General features: G+C 30.3%; 2 protein-coding genes across 2 annotated transcripts; both read left to right on the top strand.

Moving 5' to 3' along the window:
• The first annotated feature begins 2,067 nt into the window (after positions 1-2,067).
• On the top strand, positions 2,068-8,630 carry LOC145042698 (uncharacterized). Its single transcript, XM_078991160.1, has 16 exons — positions 2,068-2,224; positions 2,914-3,210; positions 3,302-3,430; positions 4,090-4,297; positions 4,390-4,536; positions 4,606-4,680; positions 4,819-4,890; positions 6,042-6,113; positions 6,215-6,286; positions 6,365-6,436; positions 6,535-6,606; positions 7,403-7,474; positions 7,552-7,695; positions 7,776-7,847; positions 7,942-8,088; positions 8,207-8,630. Exons 2-16 carry the CDS (start codon positions 3,025-3,027, stop codon positions 8,389-8,391), a joined length of 1,725 nt encoding a protein of 574 aa, XP_078847286.1. The 5' UTR covers positions 2,068-2,224; positions 2,914-3,024; the 3' UTR covers positions 8,392-8,630.
• Positions 8,631-11,439: 2,809 nt separating this feature from the next.
• On the top strand, positions 11,440-12,183 carry LOC145042699 (uncharacterized). The gene has a single exon (XM_078991161.1). The coding sequence runs from the start codon at positions 11,587-11,589 to the stop codon at positions 12,013-12,015; it is 429 nt and encodes a 142-aa protein (XP_078847287.1). The 5' UTR covers positions 11,440-11,586; the 3' UTR covers positions 12,016-12,183.
• The last annotated feature ends 4,743 nt before the right edge of the window (positions 12,184-16,926 follow it).

Genomic DNA, 16,926 nt, shown 5'->3' with positions numbered 1-16,926 from the left:
TAAATAATAATGAACTTTCACAAATCTTGCATTTTGGTCACTACATCCAACTAACAAATGAAATTCAATTTAGATGATTTATTCAAGAAGTGTATCCATGACTTCTTGTAGCTGAATTTTGAGAAATGCTAAGACCTACTGAGAAAAAAGTTGGGGGACCACGACCCAACTCGCCGAGTTGGATGAACAACTCGTTGAGCCCCCTTGGTCTAAATCCATTCAGTCACTTCCAATCGAGTTTAATGCTTCTAAACCATAGATCTGGTCCCCTAGGACTAAGTTACCATGTAAAGTTGTTAACTTTACATTCATGCATGGTGTCATCAAGTTAGAAACACCAAAACTAAGTTATATAAGAGGTCTAGGGCATGGGGGAAGGGCCAAGGCTGGATAAAGCTGACAACTTTAAGCCCCATAAGCTTATGAGTGCCTAGATCTGAAGTCACAACTTCATGATACACTCAAATCCCGAAAATGACTTCAATATGGCCCAAAAGTGACAATATACTACCCTAAATGAAGATCTAAGTAATATAAAGCCAAGGTATAAAGTTTATACCTCAAATGAGTCAGAAATGCACCTCAAACTCCGGATCTACTAACTTCCTATTAAATCCCCAATCTTCTCCTTCCTTCTCAAGCTTCAAAATCACAAAGAACACACAACAATGGATCAAAAACACTCAAAGTGGATTAGGGTTTCATGGCTAGGGTTTGGGGTGATGGAGGCTGCATATGAGGCCAACCTTTGGAGGTTAAGGTGTTTAAATAAGGTGCAAAATCCTAAAAATAAGGGTTTCACTCTAGCAGTCCTACTCGTCGAGTTGAAGCTCTCAACTCATCGAGTAGACTTCAAGTCTCGTGCCCAAATTCCATCCCTACTCGACGAGTTTGGGGCCTCCAACTCGTCGATTCCCTTTGCAAAAATGAATAATTTGATTTAAATTACATATCGGGATCCATGTATTACAGTATAATTTTGTTTCTATAACTAAATGAATGAAACTAATATGCTTAAAGTAGATTGATTAATTTTTTTTCACGGTCTTTCAACAAGAACACACTAATAACAAATAATAAGAACATAGTAAATGCAAGAAATTAAAGAAGAATAAGGAGAACAGAGTAAAGTAAGAGCTTGGAAAAAAAGAATTGGAGAAAAAGATTCCTCAATAAGAACACTGTACATCATAGTACTCAATTCAAAATTGTAAGAATAATCACTTCAGTGTAATTGTATATATAGGGTGTTTTTGAATAAGGTAATCATTATCTTCTAAAAATAATTGGGATCCTAAGATATCATCTTGGAGATTTTCGGCCATTCATCTGGAAAAAAAAATGTCTATCTATATTAATTCAAAACTTCAAATTAATTGACTTTCTTATTTAATCAATTTTAAAATTCAAACAGTTATCTCAAATTGATTCATTTTATGTGGGATATACTGGAAGATAAATTATGAATAATATTGACTTTAATTTTGACTCTTAAATATTTTGCTGATTTAATGGGATTTTATTAGATTTTATAGGTTAATAACTTAATTATTGGTATGCTTTATAAATAAAAAATAAAATATAAATGGGTTTGAATTTGGAAATCAAAAACTATAAATAAGGGAGTTAAATTAGAAACAATATTAATTAGAGAAACTGATATCATGTATATAAATAGAATGATATGTTTCAATTGATAAAATAATTACTGAATTTAAAGCTTTTATAATTATTACATATTCTATAATTAAATGTAATTGTGTTTGAATTTTATTTTGGAAAGATAATGTCAGCAATTTGATCTAAAGGTGGAAAATATATGATACAATCAATAATCCTGATTGCTTCATTAGTTGATTAATGGTTCTCTTTTACTAATATTTAGAGAATAAAGATACTCATTTATAATTTATTATTATTATTTATTTTTATAAACACAATCCCAAACACATTTTGCATCCGGCACCAAAAATACGTAAGCACAGGAGCGGCCCCACTTGGATTTCACAAAAGAAAGCGAAAGGATAAAAAGCGAACTGAATCCCTTAAAATGGGCCCACCGTTCCGCCTTTCTCTGCCAGTATAAATAACAAACCTCGATCTTCCACCTTTCCATCATCCCTCGCTAATTCACACTGACTCGTCAGCACTTCTTTTCTGTGCGATTTTGCTTCCCTTTTCCTTCTGTTCTTACACCGGAAGCCTCTGAAAGTGATCGTCGAAAGTAATAATCATTTATTTGTTCTTCTTTTGATTTGGTTATCTAATCGTTCATTTCGATTTTTGTTAGAATTTATCGGATTTCTAATTACTATACTGCGATTTCGCGATTGCATGATTTGTTAAGCCTTGTTAGACTTCGGTTCATGTTCTTCCCCTTCTCTATCGATGTATCATATAGCTTCATTTCGCAAGAAATGAAGTAAATTTGATTTTCGTTATTGCCTTGCACCTTTTATTCGCTTTAATTTTGAATTTCTTTTTGGCACGAATTGATACCTGTAATTCCTTGATGTTCTGGCTCTGAAACTCTCGTGATCTTGCTATAGAAGGCTTTTTCACTATTACCGATAGCTCTCAATTTCATGAAGATGATGATGTTGATTATGTATCTTGCTGATAGTGTTAGTATGCATTTTTGTGTTGTTTGGTTTTTAGGGTTTTCTTTGCTGTGTTTTGAATGTTACAACTTGTTTTCTGGTGTTAAGAGTTTGATTTGTGAAACTTGGAAAGATATTGTGTTATGTTACACCAAAATGGGACTCTTCTGTAGAGATATCTGAAACGGAATTATGGGATACTATTCACTTTAATTATGATTATCATTGGTTTAAGGAAACTAAGCTCTTTTTTGTTCCTGAAAGAGTGATGAAAAGCTGTGTAGACTAAAAACAGTACAACTTTCACTTGCAGATTAACATGAACAGAATTGGTTAAGCTCATAAAGTCTGATCAAATTCCATCAAGTTTTCCATCTGGTTTAGTGGCTTTTATTGTTTGTTCAGTTTGAAAGGTTAAATCTCTATGGGGGGAGTTAGTTCCATAAAACAGGTCCAACATACTAATGAAAATGGTGCATATAGTGGAGTTTCTAGAAGGTTTTCCAGAAATGGAAGCTCAAAGTGGTTGGGAGCCTCTTTTTTTGATAATAAAGAGCAAATGGCAATATATCCATCTCTCATGGAATTGTGCACTCATATAATATGTGAAGTAAGTTATTCCTTTTGAAGAGCTGACATTCATTTCATGTTAGGATACTTTTATCCCATGCTAATAAAATTGTTTACTTTGTTATGAACAGAAAATTGATCAATATGACACATTCTCTATGCTTCCAAGAGACATTAGCCAGCAGATATTTGATCAATTGGTCTATTCTAAACGCCTTAATGGAACATATCTTGAGGCTTTCCGAGGCTGTGCTCTTGAGGTATTCAGTAACAAGTAGAAGGATATATTATTGTATTATAAATAAACTGTAGATAAAAGGTTGATCTTTAGGTTCACCGATTTACTTTTTTGTTTCTTTTTCCAAGTTGATCTTTTTAGATAAACCTGTTTTCAAACATTACATAAAGGAAAACTGTTTAGAGTTGTTTGATATGTTACAAACCTAAAGGTTTTGTACTTGTTAAATTAAATATTAAATAAAAAGCCTATTCACACACACAAAAAAAAAACATTGTTTTTTGTGCCATTTACCTGAAAAGTCAATTTCAATTTTTTACAAAAAAACCATTGGTTACACTTACCTGCCAAAGCCTATTAACAGGTCCACCATTTGCATAACCAAAATTTTCACTAAATACATTAGGTTTTGATCCCCTTTTTAATAAAAACCATTTTGATTTGACATTATATTATTAAAAGTCTCATCATTGTTACTATTATTTCTTTGTTTTTCGGTTTTTTGATTTCAGGTCAAAAACTTTAAACCCTATTAAACCTGTTCAATTAAATGGATTCATTAAAGTTATCACAAATCAACCTGCTAATTTTGGGTTTGTTCGATTTATGACAATTCTAATTCAACATCTTGTTTAATTTAATTTTTTCTAATTCAACATCTTAAATAATTTTTTTTTGAAGGATATTGAATTAGGAGAATATCCTGGAGTTGATGATAGCTGGATGGAGGTCATATCCTCACAAGGATCATCTTTACTTTCAGCAGACATTTCTAATTCTAATGTTACTGATAATGGTTTATTCCACATTAAAAACTGTGACAACATCCAAGATTTGAACTTTAATTTCTGTGCCCAAATTTCAGACACTGGGCTTGATCACATTAGCGGTATATTCTTCTTCACTGAGGTTATAATGGTAATTTCACACCCAAAAAATCAGATTAGCTATATACAACTTTTCTTGCTTTTTTTGTTTCAGGTCTTTCTAACTTAACAACTTTGAGTTTGAAAAGAAACAACAACATCACTACAAATGGAATGAGTGTGCTTTCTAGTTTGGTCAACTTGCTAAATTTGGACCTGGAAAGATGTCCATTGATCCATGGTGGTCTTGTTCATCTAAAAGGTATTAATTATAATTTCCTTTTTTAGATTTTAAGAATTTTTTTTTAATATGTAATCATGTTTGTGGTAGGTTTATCAAAGCTTGAGGTGCTTAACATTAACTGTTGCAATTGCATTACTGATGATGATATGGAACCTATCTCAGGTAACATAGTCTTAATATCAACACAAGTTTATATGGAATTGTCATTTGTTCACATTACTAAAACTAATGGAAGCATCAAACTTTTCAGTTAAATCACTTATTGTTATGCTGATGATTCATATCTTTTTATGTTTTTAGAGCTAAAAAACTTGAAAGAGTTGCAAGTTTCTTCCAGCAAGGTGACAGATCATGGGGTCACATTTTTGAAAGGTCAATCCAGTTTGACTTTTACTAATTTACATTTTTGTTGTTTGACTTGCATTTCTAGTTCCCAAACAAAATAGAAATCAGATCTGTAGATCAATTTTAATTGGTAAATTAAGAGGGATTGCTTAAGATAAACAATTTGTGATTCATATTGATTTGTATGTTAGATGTATAATTTTGCTATAATAGATGGCCAAAAAATATATTTATCCAACAGTTTTTTTTCTTTAATAAATAGGGCAAGTTATAGAAAAACCATTATATATTGGGCAATTTTGCGGTTTAATCCCCCAATATTTTATTTTTCCTGTCAAACCATAAAAGTTTCAGGGGAAATTGTCAGAAAAGTCCCAATATTTTCAGGAAAGTTACATTTTAGTCCCAAGCTTTTCTTTTGAACATAAAAGTCCCGATTATTTCATTTTGGCTCCAGTTTACAAAAAAGACTTTTTTTTAACAGGAAATGACATATTATCGTATTTTTACAAACAATCAGAACTTTTATGTTCAAAAAAAAATCTTGGGACTAAAATGTAACTTTCCTGAAAATATTGGGACTTTTTTGACAATTTCCCAAAGTTTCAGATGTATTTTGGTTTAAACTGAACCATTTTGACCTTTTATATCAGGTTTCATTGGTTATTTCACAAACAATAATGTCAAAATGGTTAAATTGGAAATATGTCTAAAACTTTTATGGGTTTATTGATAAAATAAAGTATAATTGGTTAAATTGCAAAATTTTCCAAAATATAATAGGTTTTCAGTAATTTGCCCTAAATATCAATTATCAACTTATATTTAAATACAGATGAACAGTTATACTTATCACTTATCAGTAGTACATAATTAAAGAAAATTCCCAATAAAATAGAGAAAGTGTATTTTGTAGTTACTATTGAAAAATAAAAAACAATTTAGTTAGGATTTTGAGATTTTTTTTTAAGCAAGATGACACCAAAAACCAAATACAATTTTTTTTTTTTTTAAATGTTGAACGCATCTGAATTCTGAGACCCTTCATTACATGAATCATCAGATGCATTGTTTTACATGGATTAAATTTTATATCTTGCATCTAAATTCAAGGTTTACTTTTTTCATTACAAAACCCTAGTGAGTTGACTCAGTTGAGAATGAGTGCAATATTTCAGGATTATACAAGCTTGCAACGCTGAATATGGAAAGATGCCCTGTTACTGCAGCATGCTTGGATGCACTTTCAGGTCCATACAAAATCAAGATTTCCATAATCCATATTATTATTATTATTATGTTATTTTTCTTAATCACATGATGCCAAATCTTTTTTTATTTTTAATTGCAGATATTGTAACTCTGCTTTATTTGAATTTAAGCAGAAGTAATTTGACTGATAACGGGTGCCATAAATTTTCAAGTCAGTCTTTGTTAGGGTGGCATAAAAGTAAATTTCTTTCTTTCTTTTTTTTTGTCCTGAATTATGTTAGTTTTTCAGGGCTAAAGGCTTTAAGAGTACTCAATTTGGGATTCAATGATATTTCAGATGCTGTTTTGGTCCATCTGAAAGGTGCTTCTTGTCCTTTCTTTGTCTTTTATTTTTATTTTTTTTTTATAATAAACATAAATTGATGTATATTAAAGTAGAAGATTATTCTCATATGCCAGGTTTAAATAATTTAGAGAGCTTGAATCTAGATTCATGTAGAATTCGGGATTATGGATTGGTTAACTTGGCAGGTGATTCTTTTCTTATTTATTTATTTTATTCCCATCTTTTTGCTTCTACATTATTTTTTACATGCCATCATAATTCATATATCTTCTTGTTCAGAATTCAAACAAACATGAATAATGTGAATACTTGTCATGATATAATTCAAGATTTTGTGGCACATAGCATCCCCAATGAAGACTTTTTACTATTCTTTAAGCCTTTTATAAAGCTTTTTACCATTAAAAAAAAATCGTCCCACTACGTATTGTAGAATAAGGTTTTTACTATTTTGAATAATATTTCTAAGGTTTTCCTTTATTTTACCCCTGAATCATATTCAAATCTTAAATGCTTATAATCTTCTGACTGCTTATCTCTCTGATTTAATATAAAAAATAAAAATGAATATTTTTATAGAAAAGAAATACCTTGTAAGATGATCTAAATGGCACCAATATCAAGTATTCAAAAGCATAGTGATCGGATAGTATTTTTATTGTCTTTTATTTTTTATAACTACATGCATGATAATTTATTATCTTTTATACGTAAAGCAAAATACCTCTGACATAGTTATCTATTAAACCTGTTTGTTTGTGGCATTCTAATATTTATTTTTGAGATATATATATATATATATATATATATATATATATATATATATATATATATATATATATATATATATATATATATATATTTTGTAAAAGGAAAAACCTTCGAAAGGGTTATGCATTGCGTATATTATTAAAGTTTTTTTTTTGGCTAATTATCTAATGTCTATCAGATGCTGATGCATATATTTGTAAAAAATAACAGGCCTTCATGGTTTGAAATGTTTGGAGTTGTCTGATACAGAAGTTGGAAGCAATGGTCTTTTCCATCTTTCAGGTTATACATTTTTCTATAAACTTAATAATTTGATTTTTAAGGATTAATTAATTCATCTTTTATAAAATTTGTTACAGGGTTGATGAATCTCCAAATTTTAAATCTTTCATTCACTGTTATCACGGATGGAGGTTTACCAAATCTATCCGGATTATCAACTCTTAGATCACTTAACTTAGATGTTCGCCACATCACAGATGCTGGACTTTCAACTCTCACAAGTAACAAAAATAAAAATAAAAAACTTTTATATCCCTAAAATTGGAAAAAAGGTAAATTCTTATTTTTTGCATGGATGCAGGTTTGACCGGATTGACTCATCTGGATCTCTTTTGTGCTAGAATAACAGATGCAGGAACAAATTCTCTGCGCAGTATGACAATATCTATGAATTTTTAATATTTAGTAAAAAATAAAAAACAGTCTGTGACGTTGAATGACGGTTATACCCCTGTTTTTTCATCTAGATTTTACAAAACTTCAGTCTTTGGAAATCTGTGGTGGAGGAATAACAGATGCTGGTGTGAGGAATATAATGGATCTTCGATCTCTGGTGCTTTTGAACCTGTCACAAAATAAACAACTCACAAATGCTTCCTTAAAATCCATTACTGGTATTATTATTATTATTATTATTATTTTTGTTATTTATTATATCTCCTTAAAAATTAGATGAAAAGGGATTTATAAAATAGTTTAAGATGGAGGTGGGTAAATGTGTAATTGTTGTAGGTCTGACAAAATTGGTGTCTTTAAACTTATCAAGTTCTCAAGTAACAGTTGAAGGATTGCAGCATCTAAAGCCATTGAAGAAGTTGAAATCTCTGAGCTTAGAGTCCACCAACGTGACTGCAAATGATATAAAACAACTCCAGGAGTTTGACCTTCCAAATTTGGTAACCTTTCGTCCTGAGTAGCTTTGTAAAAGAAGATTGACAGATATTTTGGTATGTTGATCTCAGTGTGTTTGTGTTTGTGTTTGGTATGTTGGTGAATAAGAGAATTATTTCTCAATATTTGTAGTTGTAATTATTGGTTATATATGACTTTTATTTGATTGACCAAGTGATTTATATTTGTTTCTTTAAGTGGAAGATTATCAAAATAATGTATGTATTCATGCCATTTTGAATAATACTACTAATCCATGTTGGTATATTTCCCTTGTTTTCCATGAGATTGCGGTTAGGGTTTGGAAATGGGGATGGGGTTAGGTGGTAAAAGTGATTGCATGTTAGTTATATGTAGAAAAATGATAACTAGTATAATAATTATCAATTTTATGCAAGTACTAAAGTTAAAAGACATATTTACACTATGGTTGTTAAGATCCCGATCTTAATCATAAGATCTTATGATTTTAAGATGCCTACATTCAAAAAACGATTCTGATCTCACTAGAATCTATTTAAAGCAAAAGCTATAGTGGAATCCTAGGTTGTCAAGATTGGGATCTTACGTAGGATTGAGTTTGTAAGATTGGGATCGAGATCTTAAGATCCTATAAAATAAAACATAAAAATTATTTCAAACGTTCAATTTTTTGTTCAAAAATTATAAAAACTTCAAAATATTAGTTATAAATCACAACACAAAATTATAAACAGTAAAATAGTAAAGGGTAGAAGGCATAAAATGGTGACAAAAATTTCATTTGCAAAAAAAAATAATAATAATAATAATAATTCAAGGAAAGGTGGGATTGGATCCCGATCCTACGATCCTATCCAAATACGATTTTTTTACGATCCGACTCGTTTTTCATACTTAGGATAGTACGATCTTACGATTAGAATCACGATCTTGACAACCATGGTGGAATCTTAAGATCCAAACTAGGAACTTAAAATATTAACACAATTAAATCCTACCTCTTTAGTTTATTATACAGTAGAGCTTTAAAAATCCATACATTCAATTTGAAATTGAGCATTGTAAGTTGCGAAGAAGTTTCATAGGACATCTTAAAATAGACAGATTATACTTATGATATTCCCTTTGTGATAGTAAGTCTTTAGATGTACATGACCATAATGATATTTGTTTCCTTTTTTAATTAAGATGTTTAATTTTTATGGTTTGTAGTAACAAAAATTATGGTTCATGTTCAAAAAGTTAAAATTGATTTCAATATTGACGTCTTAATTAACATCAAGCTATAATGTATATTGCACATGCAAGACTTTATGTGCAAATTTGAATTTGAGTTCATTTTAGTAGGATCTTTGATCCCGATCTCATGGTCATGATTTTGCAAAATACAAAAAGTAAAATCCCAATTTTAACATTCTTGATTTACACTAATTATGATTAACAAAAATGGTTAGGATTTGGATTGTTATAGATAAATTGGATAAAATTAGCCGACTAAAGATGATTTGAAATGTTAGTTATGTAATGATGCAACCAATCTTAGAGGGAAGGTTTGAGATTAGATGGATTGAGGGCTATAGTTTTTTTTTTTTTTTTTTTTTTTTGCTCGAGTGGATGCTTCAAGGCCTATTGATCACAAAAGAAGAAGTAAGGTAAGTCACAATTTAGGGGTGTGTTTTCGACACCCAAGGTGAAAGTGTAATAGTATATATATGAGAGAATTTGGGACTCAATTATGTAAACTATAAGAGTAATTTCACATATCTATATTTTAATTTTTTCAATAAAAATATAAAATAAATAAGGGAAATCTTCAGAAAAGTCCCAAAATTTTAGTCCAATTTATGAAAAAGTCCCAAAATAAATTTTATTTACAGAAAAGCACAGAATACCGGTTAAAACTTCGAAAAAACCCTTTTCGGCCGGTTTCGCAGATTTTGCCGGTATTTTGTCCTTTTTCGTTAGTTTGCTCAAAATTTTGGGACTTTTGGAAAAATTACATAATAACCAAAATATTGTGACTTTTTTGAAAATTACCATGAAATTAATGGATATTATTATTAACAAATCTTTTATAAATTACATAATAACCAAAATATTGGTGGCCTAAGTACTCCTCTATTGTTTCCTGACCACTCAAACTCTCTATGTTCTTCCTATGCATTGTTGTGGGTATGATGGTGAGATGAAGTTAGTTAGCATTCCTCTAATGTTGGTGTTCTTCTTATGTTGTTTAACCTAACTACCAACCAACATTCATACCTTACATGTTAACAATCATCGGCTAACACACATCTATAAAATGTGAAAAGTGAACCCTGAATGATAATTTATATGGAAACAAGTGAAGGGTGATTATCTATTTAAATTGTCATTCAAAGTTTACTTTTCACTCTCGATAGATATGTGTAATTTTATGGTTGTTACCGGGTAATGTTTGGAGGTTAGGTGGTAGTTAGGTTAAAGAATATAATGAAAGATCTATATGTTCGTGTAATGATATTTTCTAATAACACATGATCATATAGCATCATGCTTAATAGCAAGTAGAAACTTATTGATTGTGTATTAATAAATATTATCAACTCTTGTATTGGTCACGCCTAATAGATTACTTCTCACTATGACACCCACAACGATACATATGAAGAACATAAAGACTTTGAAGTGGTCAACAAACAATTGAGAAGTACATAGTCAACCATTCTATTTTTAGAAATTAACAACAAATGTATTTCCTTTGTTTATAATAAAAAAAAAAATTTTATGTTTATAAATGATTTGTTAATAATAATATCCATTAATTCCATAGTAATTTTCAAAAAAATCCCAATATTTTGGTTATTGGGTAATTTTCAGAAAAGTCCTAATATTTTGAGCAAACTAACGAAAAAGGACAGAATACCGGCTAAATTTACGAAACCGGCCAAAAAGGGTTTTTTCGAAGTTTTAGCCGGTATTCTGTGCTTTTCTGTAAACAAAAATTAGTTTGGGACTTTTTCATAAATTGGATTAAAATTTTAGGACTTTTCTGGAAATTTTCCAATAAATAAAACCACACCGGTCGTTAATAATTAGTCACCGGTCATCGCAATCTATAATATTAATTTCTATAATTTCTTAGTAGTCATTGGAGAACATGAGCCAACTTACTTTAAAGGACGACACGTAGCTTATGACAGTGCACGCGTCGAACAACGATCAATCTCTAAGCCACCCAGACAACATATGGCAGCACCATGCGACACTTTAAGCTTCTCTTATATGTTTTCCAGCGACAGAAAAGATCGGGAGAGAGATCAGAGATGGGAGGAGGAGGAGGAGAAGCAGAAGATTGGAGAAAAATGGCGGATACCCACAAAATGAGTCCGGAGGAAGTGAAGAAAGTAGGGGTGGAGTCATCCAAGAGACCACCTGGCCACAACCCAGGTGGCGTTCTACACCAGCGCCGTAATTTGCCCTTCAGCACCACCACCATGACCATCGTCGGTTTCCTTATGGCTGCCGGAATCGGCTACTCCGTTCTCTATGCCAAGAAAAAACCTGAAGCCACCGCACTGGATGTTGCTAAAGTCACAGCCGGAGTTGCCGATGCTTCCAATACGCATCCACGTGGTGGAAGTGGCAACACCGCCACACCACCGGAGGACACTAGTCCTCGCAAATGAAACCCATGTAATTTCTTGATTTCTGAAAGTTTTATGTTTCTTTCACATACATTTTGTTAAGTGCGCAGTAGGTAGACTCGGACTTACAATTATCAATTGAGAATATGGCTAAAAAATATTAACCTGTTCTTGGATTTGTTCTATATGTCATTTGTTCTATTTTTGAAAGGCGTCTAGTCGATTTGATCATATGTCTTTGATAATGTCAATCCATAAACATGTATTGTTATGGTATTAAATCAACATGTGCTTAGAATCATTGATTAACAAGTATCATGGTTTTATTTGAAGCAATAATATTGTTCAAAAGTAGGGTTCGTTTATTACATTTATTTCATTGGATATTGCACGATTGTCATTTATATTTGGGGAGATGAATATTTTGCGTGGTTTACATATATATAAATAAATATTAATGTTACGCTTTCCGGTAGAAAATAAGCGACTTGATATTTAGTTATTGAATATAGAGTAAATTACACGAATGGTCCCAAATATTAATGGTCCAGGTTAATTTATTTTTGGTCCCTAACTTATTGTTTAGGTCCCAAATGTTTGTTTTTTCTTACAAGTGTGATCTCTTTCTTTCTTTGTTTAGGTCCCAAGTGTTTGTTTTTTTCTTACACAGTTGATCTCTTTCTTTCTAATATGAAAGGACTGTTATGTCTTTATATATATATATATATATATATATATATATATATATATATATATATATATATATATATATATATATATATATATATATATATATAATTTTCTATTATTTATTTATCATTTTTAAATTAAAAAAAAATAAGAAAAAGGAAAAAAGAAAGGCCTTCTATCTCTCTTTTTTAATACATTACTAGTTGTTACTCTCTTTTTTAATACATTACTAGTTGTTACTAGTAATATCCATATATACAAAATTTAATTTAAAAGAAAAAGTCTAAATATTTTAAAATTTTAAATTTATAAGAAAATAAAAAAAATAATGAATTATTAAAACGAGAATTTCTTTTTTATATATATTTTAAATTTAAATAAATAATTTAAATAAGTAAATAAATAAGTAAATAAATAAAGTCAATAAGTTTTAATTTGAAAATTTTGAAATTAAAAAGTAAATACATTAATGAAATTAATATTAATATCTATTTATTAGTACATTTATTTTAATTATTATATTAAAATATATATTTTATTATAATTATTATATTAAAACATATGTGAAATTTAATAAAATAAAATAATCCATAAAGTTACATGTATAAAAATTAATTCAAAATACGAAAAAAGTGATATTTGACAATTTATTTATTTGTCTTTTTTCCTAGGGATGTCAAAAAGTCCCGTGGGATCCCGTTCCCGTGGGAGTCCCGTTCCGTTTGGAGGATTTTTTTTAAAAAAATCGGGGGCGGGGACGGCGGCGGGGGCAAGGTTAACCTCCGTTTTAATTTTGGGGGCGGGGGTAGACAATCCCGTCCCGAAATCCCCATGGGGACCCCGTTAATAAATTACACATATATTAATTCTATAAATATAATAAACAATAACATGATTTTGAACTTCCAAAATTCATCAAAAAAACATATTTTCCAAAATTCATCAAAAAAAACATATTTCTAAGTTGTTAGTATAAATTTTAAAATACCATAACTTTTTTATTTTTAAGATATAAAATTCTGCTATAAATAATTATTTGTTACCTAAAAAAATTTATTTTAACCTAAATAACAACTTCTTTTAGCTCAAAAGAAGTAACCCAAAATCAATCGGGAGCGGGGGAACGGGGGCGGGGGTGGAGGTAATAAAGGGGATTCGGGGGCGCGGGCGGGGTAGGAACATTGAACATTCCTATTTAATTTCGGTGGCGGGGGCGGGAGATGCACTCCTCGCCCTGTTGCCCTCGTTGACATCCCTATTTTTTCCTCTAAGAAATTCATACAAACCAAATGTATGTTTTTTTTATTCTATTAACGTATGGTTAGAACGAATTGATTCTAGTTTTGGTTTATTAGATTTGATTTTCGGTTTATTTTATATTTAATATTTGGTTTGAATGGATCAATATGGTTTTTATTTTCCATACTCGTGGTTCTTTGCTCGGGTGGTATATGAGATAATTGCAAGGATAGTAGTAGTTTCCTCCGGGCTAGTTTCCATGAAAGAGTCAAAAGGGAGAAAGGGGAACATAGTTTTGTAGATTATCATAAATTTGTAATAATAAATTAAAAAGCAAATACATAAATAATAAATTTAATTAAAAAGAAATTAGTATAATAGTTATTTTAGGATATGCAGGGACCAAACAAATAACAAAAACAAACATTCTGACTTAAAAAAATAAGTTAGGGATCAATCATACTAATTACTCTAAACCACATAGACCATTCGTATAATTTACTCTATTGAATATTTATGTGAACATATAGGCCTTATAATTCTCGACACGATCCAAAACACGACACAAAATAAATGAGTTTGGGTTGAGTTTTTAACTTGTCAACCCGGCAACCTTCCAACCCGTCAATCTATTTATTAAACTGGTCATATATGAGTTTCTCAAAAAGTATACGAGTTGATCCACTAACCCGTTTAGAATTTTAATAAAAGAAATTATATATTTTTTAAATGTATTAAGTACACTCTAATAGTTTATACGTTATACTAGAATATGATACTCGATACTATTGACCATTTAACCCGGTGGGTAACCATTTATTGATTTGCATTGCAATATATTTGACGTTTTCCCTAAATAATCTCAGTATCTTACAAACAAAATCGAATAAGCCCTTTCTTGGCCTCTCCTTTGCGATGAACGACAGAAAGAACTCATGAAGAACGGCGACATGAACGATTGAATCATTATCGAACGACGTCGACGCTTGCGATTGAATTTATCTATGTTTATATTAATGTTTTAGTTTTGACATGTTTTCATGAATATTTTAATTTCATTTGGATGTTTAAGACTTAAGTTTCTAGTGGCCTCCCCTCTGTGATGAACGTGTGATGAATGACAGAAAGAACTCATAAAGAACGGCGACATGAACGATTGAATCATTATCGAACGACATCGACGTCTGCGATTGAATTTATCTATGTTTATATTAATGTTTTAGTTTGGTCATGTTTCCATGAATGTTTTAATTTTATTTAGATGTTTAAGACTTAAGTTTCTAAAATGAGGATATGCTTGCATCAAGAATTTATTTATGTTTAATTATCAATTTTATTTATGGAATCTGACCAACGAACACACAAACTCGTCAACCAGTGAACCCGTATAAATAAGTAGGTTAATGAGTCATATATAGGTTTATGTTCCACATCCGTCAACCCATAACCCGCTAATCCGCTTACTCGAACACTACACAATTATCAGGCTTATGAACATACTAGAATACCTAATGAAACTTTAAATACAAGGTACAATGAGATAATGTGTGAAGCAATAGATATATGTATTCCATGGGGCTTGCCTCAAATAGATCATGAGGCTTGCCTCTTCTCCAAAAGAAAAAAAATGGATATATTCACCGCGTTTAATAAGAAAACTTCGAAAGTAAATTTGGTAAATTACAATGTTTTACAACTCAAGAAATGACCACAAATTTTCAAATAATTTTTGTTTCTTTCCACCGTTTGGTTAGATGTCAAAGTATTTCAGTAGATCATTAAAAGCCTAGTGTTAATTTATGTCAAAGTGATCACTATTTATTTAATTGTTTATTTATTTTTTTGTAGTTATCTATGCCATTGAATTTTTTATTTTTTGATATAGTTATTTACTAAAACTTTTGAAATGATGCACAATTCATTTTATATGTTCTTTTTTCCATAATTTGTTTTTATGTTTTACATTTTTTATTTTTTCTGTATGTTTTTTTTACAATTTTATTTTTATAATTTTATTTTTCATTTCGTCTTAACATGTTTTTTCTACTTAGTTGTACATGGTTTAGTTAGAGCTTGATATTATAGCACCATAACTTAATGTGTGACTTCAATAAGTGATTCATTTCTATACATTCACTTAGATTGAAGAAAACCTAAGTTCAAAAATGCTTCAAAACATCAACAAAGCACTCAATTTCAGATTACGATGTTCAAATAGAAGATTCGTATAAATTATGATTCAATTCACCCAAATGAGATCCACAAACCTAAACCTGCGTAAATAAATGTATTTATAACTTCTCTATAGTTGAAAGTAATTCACTTAAATCCAAACAAATTACAAAGAATCATAGAGATCATCACCAAACCATGATTTGTAAGATAAGAAGTGATTATCAATTTAAAACATTCAACGATCCAAATTAAAGATCTAGAGACTCGAAACACTATTCCACATGTTAGGGTTCATAAATACCCAAATTAATTATTGGAGGTTGAACCTATAAATGTAATCAGTAGAACTTGTATATTCACATTGAATTGAGAACGAGTACACATACATAGAGAGATCCGAATATATTGGATCTGTTACAACGAAAGTAGAAGTCTATTTCTATCTTTATCTAAATATTCAAACTAAATAAAGGCATGGGAATAATATGCATAAGTAAAAGAAATCGGGTCCAGGTTACGTGTTAATAGGCTCCCGCAAGATGGATGACCGGGAAAGAAGACCAATCTTGGAAATAAGAGTGTGAAATCTATGATTAAGAAGCGGTTTTGTTAATGCATAAGCTAGTTGATCATCACCATTGATATGGGTGACACGAATTGAACCGTCTTGGACCTTTTCTCTAATAAAAGGGAAATCAAGTGCTAAATGCTTCATACGTGAATGAAAAACAAGGTTAGCAGAGTAGTTTGTAGCACTAAGGTTGTCGCAAAAAATGGTTGGTATAGTGATAGATTTATAACCAAGCTCAGATAATAGGGATATTATCCATTGGATTTCAGTTATAGTGC

The sequence above is a fragment of the Lactuca saligna genome, chromosome 4 (genome assembly GCF_052625555.1).
Source record: "Lactuca saligna cultivar CGN05327 chromosome 4, ASM5262555v1, whole genome shotgun sequence".
NCBI lineage: Eukaryota > Viridiplantae > Streptophyta > Magnoliopsida > Asterales > Asteraceae > Lactuca > Lactuca saligna.
This window is presented reverse-complemented; position numbering and strand designations above follow the sequence as displayed.